Consider the following 16,728-nt stretch of genomic DNA (forward strand, 5'->3'; position numbering starts at 1 on the left):
AGACCTAGATTGGAATATGCAGGAGTTGTGTGGACTCCCCATAAAAAGAAACACATAAGAAAATGGCTACAAGAATGGTTCCAGAATTTAAAGGGATGGCATATGAGGAGAGACTAAAGGCAATGGATCTACCAACCTTGGAGCAGAGAAAAGAGAGGGGATCTGATACAAGTTTATAAATTGATTAATGGAATGGATGGAGTGGATAATGAGAAACTGATCCTGAGAGAAGAAATGACTTTAGAAGCACAAGATCGCATAGTAAGAAACTAAGGAAGGGATGATGTCTGAGAGATGTTAAAAAATTTAGCTTCCCGCAAAGATGTGTTGAGACTTGGAACAGTTTGAGTGAGGAAGTGGTGTCAGCAAAGAGTGTGCATAGTTTTAAAGAAAAATTGGATAAGTGTAGATATGGAGACGGGACCACACGAGCATAAAGCCCAGGCCCTGTAAAACTACAACTAGGTAAATACACACACACACACACACACACACACACACACACACACACACACACACACACACACACACACACACATCGATGGCGGAGGTGGTCGCTGAGCTCCAGAGCAATCATCTATAATTCTACAGTTACCTAAGAGTAACCAAGGTGGGAAAGGAGCTGGTAATGTTTGTCCCGTCTCCATATAGTCATGTTAACTGTTGATTAGCAAAATAATGTCCAGTGAAGGTAAATATAAACTGTAGCCTGCGTTTGAGCCATCAGCTGGTTTGTTTACGTCTGCGCAACATGGCGGCCGTGAACTCGAAGAGGAATCAGACTTCACAGGGTTTCAAGGAATAATGGAGAAGAGCACTTATGTGAAGAAAATTCTGGAGTTAGAAGGTAAAATTGAAAACTGTTTGAAAAGTATGAGGGCCTGGAAACGAGTTATGACAATGTAAAAAGAGACTGTGCCGATATGAAGAAGGAAAATGCAGCACTGAAAGAGGAAGTTAAGCTAATTAAAGTGAATTGCGAAAAATGTGGAGAATCTCTAGGAAAAGTGATGGAGAAGCAGGCTGAATGGAAAAAGTCAGGAAGTGGAAAGAAAGGAGGTAAATTACAAAGTTGCAAGTCTGGAAAAGGAAATCAAAGAGTCAGGGAGAAAACTTTGGGCCTTGCTGAAATTATAGATCAACAGATCATAGAAGAGAAGATAGCTGAGAAAGTGGTGAAGGTTATTAAGTCAAATGAGACATTGGTGAGGGAAACTGTAGACAAAAAGAGATGTGTGGTGATATTTGGTGTGGAGGAGGATAAGACACCGAGTAAAATGGAGAGAGAAAAACATAAAAAGGTGATAAATAATATCATTAATGTGGTGCAAGAGGAGGAAAAGACCTAGTACAAGAAATAGAGGACTTCCATAGAATTGGAAAGTTCACAAGAGAAGGTATGAGGCCAATAAGAATCAAACTTAAGTCACAAAAGGATGTAGATGAATTGGTGGAGAAGTCATGGAGGCTAGCCCAGCAGGAAACAACAAGGAAGATTTGGTTGAGAAGAGATCTCGGTGAAAAGGAAAGAGAAATGTTAAATGAGTTGAGAAAGGAGGCTTTGAAAAAAATGAAGAGAGGACAGAAGAAGAGAAGAAAGAGTTTTTCTGGAGAATCTTGGATATGAGACTGAGGAAGTGGTTCATAACCCAGAAAAGTACAGCAAGAAAGGACTAAAGAAACTTACATATGAGCGAAATGTAATGTATTCCAACATAAATGGAGTGATATCGGGGATTTTAGAACTCAACGATTACTTGAGGGACAAGAACCCAGATATTGTGGGTCTTACTGAAACAAAACTGAGAGAGGGAGAAGACCTGATGAAGGTTGGAGAAGGAAATATAACGTTTGGAAAAGAAATAGAGTAGGTAAGATGGGAGGAGGAGTGATGTTGCTGGTTAAAAAAGATATAAAGGTGGATCAAGTGAAAAAAGGTATGGGAAAGGCAGAAGTGCTAAAGATCAGAGCAGAAACTAATGAAGGAAAAAAGAGGCACTACATAGTGGTGTACGTACCACCTAAGACAAATGCATGGTCAGTACAGGAATATGAAGAAATGATAAGTGATACAGGAACATGTCTGGAAGAAATGTTGGGTGGCTGTGAACGAACTATAATGATGGGAGATTTTAATTGTAAAGAGGTGTGTTGGGAGGACTGGTCAATGGAAGGATCAGAGACAACATGGGGAAATACACTATTGACACTGGCAATGGAAAATGTGTTAACTCAGTGGGTCAAAGAAGATACTAGGTTTGGAGGAGAGGGAGCATCGTCAAGACTGGACTTGGTCTTTAGTACAGAGCCAATGGTCATTGAGGAGATGAGGGTGGAGTGCCCTTTAGCAAAGAGTGATCATGCAGTTTTGGAGTTCAAGGTGATAGACGAAGAGAAATCTAGAAGAAATGAAGAATATAAAGTGGGAAGATGGAATTATGCCAAGACAGATTTTGGAAACCTAAAGAAATTCTTTCAAGAGACAAATTGGATGAAATTCAAGAGTGCTAAGGAGCAAATGAAAAGTGGAAGGAATTTATAAAAATATACAAAGAAGGTGAGAAAAATTTGTACCAATAAGACAACATAGAGAAGTTGGAAAGCAGGACTGGTTTAACGATAGATGTGAAAAGGCTAGAACAAGAAAAGAGGATGCATGGAAGAGGTGGAGAAGGAAAAGACGGATTAAGCAGTGGGAAAGTTACAAAAGAGCAAGAAATGAATATGTGTTGATTAGAAGAGAAGAAAGAAAGAAACAAGAAAAGGATATAATTGATAAATGTAAAGACCAACCAAGGCTTTTTACAGACATGTGAACAACAACATCAAAAATAGAGAAAGTATTGAAAGTTTAGAAGTAAATGGAGTATACAGTGAAGATCCCAGGAAATGGCAGAGGCTATGAATGGATGCTTTCGGAAGGTATTCACAAAGGAGACTGCTTTTGACAAACCACTGGTAATGGAACAGAAAGGGATTATGAAGGAGTTTCAAGTAACTGTGGAGGAGATCAAGAACATGATGGGGAGTTTAGAAGTGAGAAAAGCTGTGGGACCTGATGGGGTATCAGGATGGATTTTAAGAGAATGCAGGAGCAATTGGCAGAAAAAGTTTGTGAAGTAATTGATGCCTCATTAAGGGAAGGTGTAGTGCCCCAAGACTGGAAAAGAGCTAACATTGTCCCAATCTATAAATCAGGTAACAAGAGAGACCCATTGAACTATAGACCAGTGTCACTTACAAGTGTGGTAGCTAAGATGTGTGAGAGGGTGGTGAAGACTAGATGGACAGACTTCTTGGAGAAAATGACATACTTTGTGAGTGTCAATTTGGTTTTAGGAAAGGGCGTTCATGCACGACAAACCTGATATGTTACTATTCGAGGGTGATAGATGTAATACAGGAAAGAGATGGTTGGGCTGATGGAATATATCTGGATTTAAAAAAGGCCTTTGATAAGGTACCACACCAGAGACTGATCTGGAAACTTGAAATGGTAGGAGGAGTGCATGGCAGTTTACTAAAATGGATGGAAGACTTTTGGTAGGAAGAGAAATGAGAACAATAATTAAGGACAGACCATCAGAATGGGGATTGGTGGAGAGTGGAGTTCCACAGGGATCAGTGTTGGCACCAGTAATGTTCGCAGTCTACATAAATGACATGGTGGATGGGGTGTCCAGTTATGTGAGCCTATTTGCAGACGATGCAAAATTGTTAAGAAAAGTGAGATGTGACAAAGATTGCGAACTACTCCAGGAAGACTTGGACAGAATATGGAAATGGAGCTGTACATGGCAAATGGAGTTCAACACGACAAAATGCAAGAAAATAGAGTTTGGCAAGAGTGAAAGAAGAATCAGGAGTATGTACAAGATAGGAAATGAAGACATAAAACCAGTCATGAAGAAAAAGACCTTGGGGTGACAATTACCAATGACCTATCGCCAGAGAGACATATAAACAAAATAATTGGAGAAGTATTGAACTTATTGAGGAACATAAGAGTGGCGTCAGATATCTAGATGAAGAAATGATGAAGAAAATAATTACTGCAATGATAAGACCGAGGCTTGAATATGCAACAATACAGTGGGCTCCGAACTTAAAGAAACACATAAGGAAACTAGAGAAAGTACAGAGGGCTGCAACGAAAATGGTGCCTGACTTAAGAGATTTGACTTATGAAGACAGACTGAAAAGAATGCAACTTCCAACCCTGGAAAACAGAAGAGAAAGGGGAGACCTGATAGCAATATACAGAGTGATGATTGGCATGGAAAAATGGATAGGGAAGATCTGTGTATGTGGAATGAAAGAATGTCGAGAGGGCATGGGAAAAACTAAAATGGCCACTTATAGGAGAGATGTGAAAAATATAGCTTCCTCATAGAAGGGTGGAAGCATGGAATAGTTTAGACGTGGAAGTGGTCAACGCAAGGAATATTCATGATTTTAAGAAAAAGCTGGACATTAATAGATATGGAGACGGGACAACACGAGCATAGCTCTTTTCCGTATGTTACAATTAGGTAAATACAATTAGGTAAATACACACACACACACACACACACACACACAAATACAAAACAACAAATTCTAATCTCTCTCTCTCTCTCTCTCTCTCTCTCTCTCTCTCTCTCTCTCTCTCTCTCTCTCTCTCTCCTCCCTCCTCCCTCCCCTCTTCCTCTCGAAGATAAGCTACATGGTCCGCTTGTGTCTAAAATATTAGCAAATGTCACTCTCTCTCTCTCTCTCTCTCTCCGAAGAGAAGCGACTTTCCTCTTCAAGGCAATATAGTGACTAAAAATAGCAGCATAATACACAAAGACGACAAGTATGACAAGCTTGCAGAGTTTCCTGCGTCAGAAGGCACACTACCAGATATCATACAGGCTGGCTTTTTTAACATTCGGCGCAAAGGGGTTAATATCCAAGTTACTTATAATTTTCCTTATATCTTCTTTAGTAACCATGATGTCCTGCATTTGCTTTATTTCCGTAGGCTTTTCTCCTGTAAAATGATCCTCCTTTGTAAACACTTTGCAAAAGCTGTCGTTCAATATTTCAGCTTTATCTCTAGCATCCTCATATACTTCTTCCCCAACTTTTACTTTTTCTATTGCCTCCCTTTTATCTAATTTTCCATTTATGAATTTGTAAAACATTTTAGGGTCACTATCACAGTTTTCCACCACTCTCTGTTCATATTCCTTTTGTGCTGTTCTCCTTATTTCAACATATCTATTCCTTACTGTTTTGTAGACTTCTCTTGATAATACTTCACTGTTTTTCTTAAGTTTCTTCCATGCCTTTTCTTTGTTCTTTTTTGCTTCTTCACAATTTCCATTAAACCACTGCTTATTATTTAAAGTCCTCATTCTGTGATATGGCACAAACTTCTTCACAGCACAGTTATATAAATCCATAAATTTATCATATTTCAATTGCATATCAACTTCCTTGTATACCACAGACCAGTCAATTTCATTAAAGAACTCTCTTATATGGTTGTAATTTGCCCTGACATAATTAAATTTTTCCTCCTTGTACTCCACACTCTTTTCCATGCTTAATTCCATATCCAGCTCAAATCTTAGGACATCATGGTCACTTTTCCCCAAGGGACATTCATGCTCAATTTCCTCTTTTAGGTGAATACCAAATCCAACCTCGCTGCAACATCCTGTCCCCTGCACCTTGTTGGTGATCTCACCCACTGTGTCATCAAGTTATTTGTTGCTACATTTAACAATTCCTCTGCCCACTCACCACCATTCACCACTTTGTAGTCTTCCCACACTATTTCCTTACAATTAAAGTCTCCAACTATCATCACTCTATCCTTTCTGGTGAGTTCCTGTTTTACTCTGTCTAGAGTATTTCTCATCACCACTTGATACTGTTCGTAATTCCAAGCACTGGTTTTGGGTTCATTTGTATGTGCATATGTCACATATGTTGCACATGCACAAAATTAATCAAGGTAATTGTTCCTTTGTTTGAGCATTCAGCCACTGGCAAAGAAAGTAAATAAATACGAAATATCTAACCAATCAAAGAGCTTTGTGGAGGAAACAATCAAATTTTTTTAAATTTGTGTATGGAAGATGTCTGTCAGCAGTAGGTGTCACCTCAATACTTCCACTGGAATGCAAAATTTTACAAAGAGAAATAAGATTACAACTTCATATTCATTTCTTAGCTTTGCCAGATTGGTAAGGATAGTTTGCACAACAGTGACAGTCCACATTTTGGGCTGTTATTTCTGAGATATTTTATGACAATGAGGTTGCTTTTTTCTAGTACATTTTGATCTGTTTTGTATTACTTTCTTTTCCTTTTTCATTGCAAAATAGTGCTTTCTGGGGGGACAGAGAATTGGGGTTGAATGGCAGATAAAATTCAAAATAATCATTTGTGACCAAAACAATGGACAGATTCATTCAAAACAAGTCGAAAACTACCAGAAAAAAAAAGTTTCAGCCAGAATTCAGAGAATGATGAAATGTAAAGAATTTACTGCAGTATCAAGATCAAGAACATGGCACCCACCACAAAAAAAAAAAAAAAGGGGGCAGGGAGGTGGGGCAGTAGTGTAGCTCCCTATTTATCTTTGGAAGTAAGAGGCAGTATTTCCCCCTATTTACCTCTAAGTTTTATTTTATCTGAAAATAAAATAAAATTAGGGGGGGGGGAAATAAAGCCATGGCAATCTCTCTTCATATTTATCTCTGGTCCCTTATCGGAGGGAAGGAGAGGGTGGAGCAAATGGACAATATAGTGATTTGAAACAGAAAATGATAACAACTGATTTAAAAGCACATCAAACTTATGGTTAATCTGTAAATCTAGGCCTTGTATCCTATGTACACCACATTTACATGTTAGGTAATGTTCTCACTATACTATGCATCATTTTAATGCGTGAAAGTCCAATGTTCACCCAGAATGGTGAAATGTGAAATGACTCACAAAGTCTAAGTGCAACTACAAGCTAGTTTTTGTCAGACTGAGCCTTCGAACATCTTAGTATGACATATGCATGTGGTTAATTGAATAGTGCAAGCACTACTAAAAGTAATGTCAGTTTTTGTCATTTAAATGCTACTTATATGTAGGTGACACTGTTAAATATACATCTTGCTTGGACAAGCATCTAGATTTTTCCAATTATAGTTCTTTGCCCATTCATTCCAATTATACTTTCTTTGCCCATTCATTTCCTTATGTATGCCACATGTATTTAATTTCCTATTCTGTACATGTATTGAAAAGATTGTTGCTCTGCTTGCAATCAAAGCTTGCTTGAATTTTACATCCAAGCAGTAATATTATCTTTTTTTTTCATGTCCTGGTCTATAGCATCTGTAGGTAACTTGAAGAGTATTGGAAGCACTGGTAAGCTTCCACCCATTAGTGGAGCAGGCAATTTTATTTATAGTGGTAGGTAACTTTAAAAACTCGACTAATGGCAAAGTATCAAGATGATACATGGTGGGATTTGAACCTACGTATGACATCTGCTCGATCACACGCTCACCACCTTATCCACTATGCCACCACCTCACTAATCCCAGCCCCACACTCCACCTCTTATCCCTTCTGGTTCTGTGTTGATACATATAAATACCAGCTTTTACCTATCTATTATGGATCCCAAACTGATCTGGGAGGACCTCCCAGCTACATCAGTTTAGCTAAGGTTAGATTTTTCTGTATTTTATATATATACATACATATATATATATATATATATATATATATATATATATATATATATATATATATATATATATATATATATATATATATATATAGAAAAATCTAAATAAAAATATATATATATATATATATATATATATATATATATATATATATATATATATATATATATATATATATATATATATATCTCTCTCTCTCTCTCTCTCTCTCTCTCTCTCTCTCTCTCTCTCTCATATATATATATATATATATATATATATATATATATATATATATATATATATATATATATATTGTTACGGTCACGGCTACGGTTAACTGCTACAGCTCACTAAAGTGTTATCCTGGCACGATCGCCAACTTTCTGTTACGTACGCCACTCTAGCTGTGACTATCTGCGGCTGCTCACTGAGGAGCGTGTTGGTCTGGTACGATCGCCAGTTTGTTACGGTACAGTACAGGGGGAATATAACACTCCACCGAGTCCCCATTACTATAAATCACAGCAGCCGTAACCCTCAGGTTCTTTAAAGGTCGCCAACAGTGTACAACTTCCCCCACTGTAAGGGAATCTCCTTAGCCACTCCTTCTCCTCCGGTACCCAACCAAGTAGAATTTATAAATATATATATATATATATATATATATATATATATATATATATATATATATATATATATATATATATATATATATATATATATATATATATATATATATATATATATATATATATATATATATATATATATATATATATATATATATATATATATATATATATATATATATATATATATATATATCCGTAAAACTACAGAACCACTGCTTTTCCTCTCCCCTTCCCCATCCTGCCCCCATACAAGCTTGGGGGACTGTGGGGAATCGGGGTTTGGGGGAGCCAAAAGAGGCGAGATATGGCGATCCAAAAAAATCTAAGGACAAAAAAACCTAACCTAACCAGGAGGCCTGTGCCCCCCCGGACCCCCCTTACAACACTAACCTAACTCTAACATAAACCTAACCTAACGTAACCTAACCTAGCCGGGAGGGGCGCAGCCCTCCTGGAAACAACAACACTAACCTAACCCTACCATAAACCTAACCTAATGTGACCTAACCTAATGGGGGAGGCTGTGCACCCCCAGATCCCCCCTCCAACACTAACCTAACCCTAACATAAACCTAACCTACCGTATCCTTGCTTTGGGGCAGTTTCCCTCTCCTCACACCGGTTCTCTTATAGCTTCACACAATATGCCCTATCTCTACCAATACCCCTCCTCACAATACCTTAACGAAAGGATGAAGGTCCTGGCTGGTCCTCTTCTCGATTGTACACTGACTTGCATCGCAGGAGCAATGATTTCCCAGTAATCAAATTTGCAACCTTTACAACTAATGTCACTGGTGGCCATGGCTGAACTGCACACACAGAGTCTCTGTGCACCTGTCTGCCCAGCTGTGCCCCACCTACAAATACATATAGCAAATTCCCATTGGCACAACTCGTGGTGTTAAGAGGTGGTGGCACGTCATTAGACAAAAGAACTATAGACACAATAAGAATCCTATTCAGCAGTTACCCACAAACCCCAGCTAGAAACAATTGCAAGTCAGTGTACTGCTCATTTCTGAGTGTGATGGAGCTCCATGGCTCACCGCAGCTTGCTGGACTTAGAGAAAACTCGCCGAACGCCACACATTTGAAGGCTTGTGTACAACACACTAAGGCCAAACACTCACCAAAACTCTAACTGATGATAAACACGTTACATATACTGCACTGTGCAATACGTATTATACAGATTGGCGTGGAGCAGTGATTCTAGAGAAGAACCATATATACCTATATATATATATATATATATATATATATATATATATATATATATATATATATATATATATATATTATTTATTTATTTATTTTTTTTTTTTACCAAATAAGGCCTCTTATATTTTTGGGGAATTGCTAAATTTGGTATATATTGGATTTCCTGGCCCAAAAACCTACTTTCCTATCAGGTCCCCAAGCTTTTTTATGTTGGTGAGGGGAGTGGTGGGAGAAAGGAATACCTTATTGTACAGTTTTATAAATTTTTATGGCATTATAATATGTCCACATTCCCCCATCCCCTCCCAACAGCCACCACTTAATATTCCAAATTCTTCTAAAATATCCTATCCTGGCAGGGAGGTGCTGCATCCCCCTCAGACATCAACTTAACCAAACATGAACCCAACCTAACCAAACAAAACACCTAAAAAATTACACCAATGGACTTAGAAAATCTTGTATTTCTGCCACACTCCCAAATACTGTTACAGACATACTAAACGCATGCCACACTATACTTCTACATTTACGTCAAGATGACCAATCCATTTACATGATATATGAGTTCCGTGCTTGCATCTGGTGCGGCTATATTATAGATAATTAACTAGAATTCTTGTTAATTTGTCACTAAAGCCTCAAAACACCCGTTAGAACCCATGTCATTTCAAGTAATCCTTTTGGAAGTCATCGTGTCGTGTAGGAGCGTTTCAGGATATGGTCCTGTGTTCAGTGTAACGTGATGTAATATTTCACTCTCTACAACAATGCAGGTATTGTAAATGTCAAGATTTAGCAAGAAAAGGAGCACTATCAAAACAGGCTAAACATTTATGTGGTCTGAAAACAGTTGTAGTGAAATCAATGCATTTCATAATACAACACACACACACACACACACACATGCCATCCACACCTCATCTGACTCACCAACATCTTTATCGTTGATTCCTAAATGGTTTTCCAGTTCCACGCATATCTTTGAAACCAGGGAAAGCTTCTCAAGCTTAAAAAGGTCATCCATTACACAGCAACGTGAAGCACGACGCGATAACTCAGTACCTCTGGTGTTTTGTTTATACAGTGTTGCATTTGTCAGCATTGCTAGATTACCAACGCTGACTATTCGTACAAGTATTGATGTATCACACATCTCCATCAACAGTTAATCAGTTAAAGCAGCTATTGATAAAAAAAAAATTATAGTGCCTAATGATAAAGACACCGATTATCCAGAATATACATTTTAAACATTAAGGAACAAGTAGCGAAAAAAAACTAAATATATAGCAAGACCTTTTGCTACCGTTCTCATTCAACTGCCCAAAAATATATTACAATCATCATTCTCTGCATGAAAATGTATTGCTATAAAATACCCAGTATTATTAAAAAGTAGAAATACTCCTTAACAACTGTGAATGGTCATGCCATATATTTTTATATTAATAATCCTTTTTACGTTTCAAGTACGATTTTTTTTCTTTTTATGGACCTGATTGATTGATACATTTATTGTTGAATTGATAAATAAATACAACAAAGGAGGAGGATGGACCTTGTCACCCACCCCCTGGCCAAACCTTTAAGGTTCAAGTATCAAAAATATATAAATAGACAATATACATAATAAGAATACAATTAAGTACTTCAATGATGATCTCTGGAACTCACTACCTGTATTTCTCTCTGAAGGTGGGTTCACACGTGTCAATTAATATGCGACTGAAATTGCATGTCGGAAGAGTTTCCGACTGAATATCGATGCCTAGCGACTGAAAAAGAAAAAAAAAACATTCACAAAACGAGAACATGTTGGTCTTGTTCAGTCAATTTGCGACATTATGTAAGCTGTCACATCACGGAGAAAGGTTTGAAAATGTGGTGTCGATGTTGAGAAGATTTTGGAGTGGTGTGAGAAAAAGAGCACATTTGAGGCTCTTAAGGCGGGTTCACACATGCTAATCTGCGACTAAAATTTTACGTCGGTAGAGTTTCCGACTCAAAATCGGTGCCTAAAGGTACGTTTTGCTCGGTGCAATTATCATGATCAATCCTGTACGATAATTGTTCAACGATTATCGCTCCACGATAGTAGGTGTAGCCTACCAGTTTTGCTTCGAGCGTCCAAGTGTTGCCAGATTGTCAGAAATTTCTGGATATCTTCTGAAATTTTGACATTTTGTCAGAAATTAAGAAACTATTGTAAAATCTACAGAAAATTTGACAAATTGTCAGAAATTTGCCAGAAATTTTGGTTTGTCCTCCCAAAATAAAAATTTGGCAGCCATCTACTCCTATATCACGGCAAGACCCGATGACATAATGCCGCATGAACTAATTTATACACAGAAAGCACATTCAAGGCTCTCTAGTACCCATAGAACTTGCCAGCCCACCCAGCAATGTATGAGAACCTCCGTGGTGCCAGCGGGCAGCGCCTGTGGTTATCCATTGCTAGTTTGCTACTGTGTTCATTGAAATGTCCATTTTGGATAGATAATCTTTCTACGTGTATAGAAGTCAATAAGATTGTACATTACCTCGTGGTATAACTATATATATATATATATATATATATATATATATATATATATATATATATATATATATATATATATATATATATATATATATATATATATATATATATATATATATATATATATATATATATATATATATATATATATATATATATATATATATATATATATATATATATATATATATATATATATATATATATATATATATATATATATATACACATATACACACACACACACACACACACACACACACACACACACACAATACACACACACCGCTCTCCATGGAGAGCGGACGTGCCTCCTGCACAAGAGCGGCATCTAACTAACACTCCACACGCTAAGCAATGTGCTTGAGTGAGAATAGTTATTGCTATTGAGGGGCGACCAGAGCGAGTGAACGAGTGTACAGAGTGAACGTAGCCTGGTGGCGTGTACATGGGAGTGATCGGAGGTGGGAGAACCTCCACACTCCAAACGACAGAGCGGGAACCACACAAAGGCCAGCCATAGCAGCCGCCAACGCATCCAACCACACACGTAACTACCAGGCCTGGCCCCCCAGTGACCACACACCCACATGTTCCCAGGAAAAGTAAGAAAAAATGGATAGACCGGTAAGAAATAAATTACCAAATTCAAAATATGTTGATGAGGCCCAGGGAGCAAAGCCGAAAGTGGCCAGTCAAAGCATGAGTCCAGCTTCAACAGGGGCAACATTGCAAGGTAGATTGGTGATGTTGGAGAAGAGATTTGAGGAGTTAGTGAAGGAATTAAAAGTTCAGAGGAGTGAGGAGGAGCAGGATAGAGAATTCCGCAAGGCTTTGAAGGAAAGAGTTAAGAGACTGGAGGAAAATGAAAACGATTGGTGGATGAGAATGCACACTTGAAGGTGGAGGTTGAAAAATACAAGAGACGGTTGGAGGAGAAAATGGATAGAGTAGTAAAGGAGAAAGATGACTTTAAGGAAATGATTAGTGAGCAGAATGAAAGGTTTGAAAGGGAATGGGAACTGAAGAAAACACAATGGACTGAGTCGAGGGAAGCAGAGATGGTTGGATTACAAGAAATAATTAAAGATCAGTTGAAGGAAGACAAAAAAGAAAGGTCCAAGGAACTGGTTAATGTAATGAAGAATAAGGAAACATTGATAAGGGAAATAGCAGAAAAGAAGAAGAGTGTGTTAATATTTGGGATGAAAGAACAAAATATAACATATAAGCCTAAGAGAATTAAGGAAGAATTAAAACGGTAAGAGATCTGTTCAAAAATCTAAATGATGATGAAAAAAAGACCTACAAGAAGAAGTGGAAGAGATCCATAGACTGGGTCCGTATAAGGAGGGAGTGAGCAGACCGATTAAAGTAGTACTGAAGTCACAACAATCTGCGGAGGATATCCTATATAGAACATCAAAGTTAAGAGAGATAGAAGGTTGTAAAGAGGTGTTTGTGAGAAAGAATAGAAATGAGGAAGAGAGGAGAAGATATAAGGAATTGGTGGAAGAGGCGAGAAGGAAAAATGATGAGCGGTCTGAGGAGGAAAGAGAAGTTTTTTTGGAGAGTTATAGGAGAGAGAGTCAGAAAGTGGTATGTGGAAAGAAGGAATACGGAGGAACCCCTAGAGGGAGCAGTGGGTGGACCGTAATGTATACTAATATAGATGGGATACTGTCAAGTAGATTGGAATTGCAAGACTATATGATAGTGGAGAAGCCTGATATAGTGTGTTTGACTGAGACAAAATTGCATGAAAAAACAAAGATAAATTTGGATAATAAATATAATATATGGAGAAAGGATAGAGAGTAAAGGTGGAGGAGGAGTTATGATTATGACGAAGAAATAAATAAATGTGGATAAGGTTTGGTATGGGAAGAACAACGCAGAAGTGATAAGCATAAGGATAAAAAGTGATGGAAAAGAATTAATAATCATGGTGACCTATGTACCTCCTAAAACAAATTCTTGGACATTAAGGAATACGACAATATGATCAAGGATACTTTACAGAGTTTGGAAAGTGTATTATCTGGAAAAGAAAGGTGATACTAGTAGGAGATTTTAATTGTAAGGAGGTGGATTGGGAAAATCTAGTAAGTGGTGTTGGAGAGGAAGCATGGGAGAGAGATTTCTTAATCTAATGATGGAAAATATGATGGAACAGAGGGTGAAGGAAAATACTAGATATAGAGGAGATGATGAACCGGCTAGACTGGATTTGGTGTTAACAAGAGAAGTGTACCTATGTGGAGATATACAATACAAGTGTCCTTTGGGAAAGAGTGATCATGTGGTTATGGAAATGCAGATAGCAACAACACAGCGAAGGAAGGACGAGACATACAGGAGTGGTAGATTGAATTATAGAAAGATGGACACAGAAAGTTTGAAAAATTATTTCAGAAAATTAGATTGGGAGGAGATGTTACAAATCAGAGAAGTGCAAAAGAAATATGAGATTTTTATGAAATATTATAAAGAAGGAGTTATGAAATTTGTACCAAAGTATAAACCGAGAGAGGAAGGAAGAAAGGATTGGTTTAATGCAACTTGTGTTAAGGCTAAGGAAAAGAGAGATGTGGCTTGGAAAAGATGGAAAAGAGCAGGAATATACTAAATAAGGAGAATTATAGAGTGGCGAGAAATGAGTATGTGAGGGTAAGGAGGAGGAAGAAAGAAAATTTGAAAAGATATTGTAGACAAGAGTAAGGAACATCCAAAATTGTTTTACAGGTTCATAAATGGTAAACTTAAAAGAGAGAGTCCATTGAAAGATTAAAAGGAGAGCAAGGGATAGTAGATGACCCTAAGAATATAGCGGAATTGCTAAATAATAGGTTTCAGCAAGTATTTACTGAAGAAACAATGTTTGTAAAGCCACAGAATGTACAAGGAAATGTGCACATGGATGACATTAAGATACCTAAAAGGAGTTATATAAAATGTTGGAGGAACTTAAAGATGATAAAGCGATGGGACCAGATGAAGTTTCAGGAAAATTATTGAAGGAGTGTAGAGAAGAATTGATTGATCCATTATATGATATTATAAGGTGTTCATTAGAAACAGGGAAGTACCAGTAGAGTGGAAGAGAGCTGAAGTGGTGCCCATTTATAAGGGAGGCAGTAAGGAAGAGCCTCTTAACTATAGACCTGTGTCTCTAACAAGTGTGGTCGGTAAGATTTGTGAGAGGGTGATAAAGAAATATTGGATACGGTTCCTGGAGGATCATAAGTTATTATCGGATCATCAATTTGGCTTCAGGAAAGGGAGGTCATGTGTAACAAATCTACTGAGCTTTTATTCAAGAGTGGTTGACAAAATACAAGAGAGAGAGGGATGGATGGACTGTGTATATTTGGATTTAAAGAAAGCTTTTGACAAGGTACCTCACATGAGACTGTTATGGAAAGTAGAGATTTATGGAGGACTGAAAGGAAAAGTGTTAAAGTGGATGGAAAACTACTTGAGATGGAGGGAGATGAGAACGGTAATAAGGGATGCAAAGTCGGACTGGTTGGTGGTGGAGAGTGGAGTCCCACAAGGCTCAGTGCTGGCACCAATACTTTTCCTTGTATATATTAATGACATGCCAGAGGAGTAAACAGTTATATTAATTTGTTTGCGGATGATGCGAAGTTGTGTAGGTGTGTGAAGAGTGAAGAAGATTGTGAAATTTTACAGGCAGACCTGGATAAGATTTGGGAGTGGAGCAAGAGGTGGCAAATGGAATTTAATCTGAGCAAAAGTCATGTGATGGAGATGGGAAGAGTGGAAGACGGCCAAGAGGGTCATATAAGATGGGTGAAGAAGTAGTGTTGAAAAAGGTGGAAAAGGAAAAGGATTTGGGAGTGATAATACAAGACCATGGGCAGTTTGAGGCTCATATTGATAAGATGTTTGGAGAAACGTATAATTTGATAAAAATATTGGATTAGCCTTCCATTATATGGATAAAGATATGATGAAGAAATTAATTAGTATGGTAATTAGACCAAGATTGGAATATGCTGGAGTGGTTTGGTCCCCTTATAAAAAGAAGCATATAAGGAAGTTGGAGAGATTGCAGAGAATGGCAACAAAAATGGTTCCGGAATTGGCAGAAATGACCTATGAGGAGAGATTAAAAGAAATGAATTTGCCTACCTTGGAACAAAGAAGAGAAAGAGGAGATTTAATACAGGTTTATAAACTGTTGAATGGACTGGATGAAGTGGATAATGAGCAAATGATGTTGAGAGAGGAAAACTTAAGTAGAACTACAAGATCGCATAGTAAAAAGATAGCCAAGGGAATATGCTTGAAGGATGTGAAAAAATATAGTTTCCCACAAAGATGTGTGGAGGTGTGGAATGGTTTGAGTGAGGAGGTGGTGTCAGCAAGGAGTGTGCATAGTTTTAAAGGAAAGTTGGATGTGTGTAGATATGGAGACGGGGCCACACGAGTATGATACCCAGGCCCTGTAAAATTACAACTAGGTGAATACAACTAGGTGAATACACACATGTGTATCGGGAAAACTTGTCAGAATTTTTTTGAAATCTCCAGAAATTTTGGAAAAAAATATCCAGAAATTTTACCGAGACCATCTGGCAACACTGCGAGC

The 16,728-nt window shown here is 37.7% G+C and overlaps 1 protein-coding gene across 1 annotated transcript in view; it reads right to left on the reverse strand.

Annotated features, from left to right (window-relative positions):
- Positions 1 to 10,668, reverse strand: part of LOC123503532 (ATP-dependent RNA helicase DHX8-like) — a 258,222-nt gene extending 247,554 nt beyond the window's left edge. Inside the window, exon 1 of the mRNA XM_045253371.1 lies at positions 10,499 to 10,668. Coding sequence (XP_045109306.1) covers positions 10,499 to 10,592 — 94 coding nt within the window. The 5' untranslated portion in view covers positions 10,593 to 10,668. The remainder of the gene's footprint in view (positions 1 to 10,498) is intronic.
- Between the last annotated feature and the right edge of the window lie 6,060 nt (positions 10,669 to 16,728).

This window comes from Portunus trituberculatus, chromosome 14 (genome assembly GCF_017591435.1).
Source record: "Portunus trituberculatus isolate SZX2019 chromosome 14, ASM1759143v1, whole genome shotgun sequence".
NCBI classification, from domain to species: domain Eukaryota; kingdom Metazoa; phylum Arthropoda; class Malacostraca; order Decapoda; family Portunidae; genus Portunus; species Portunus trituberculatus.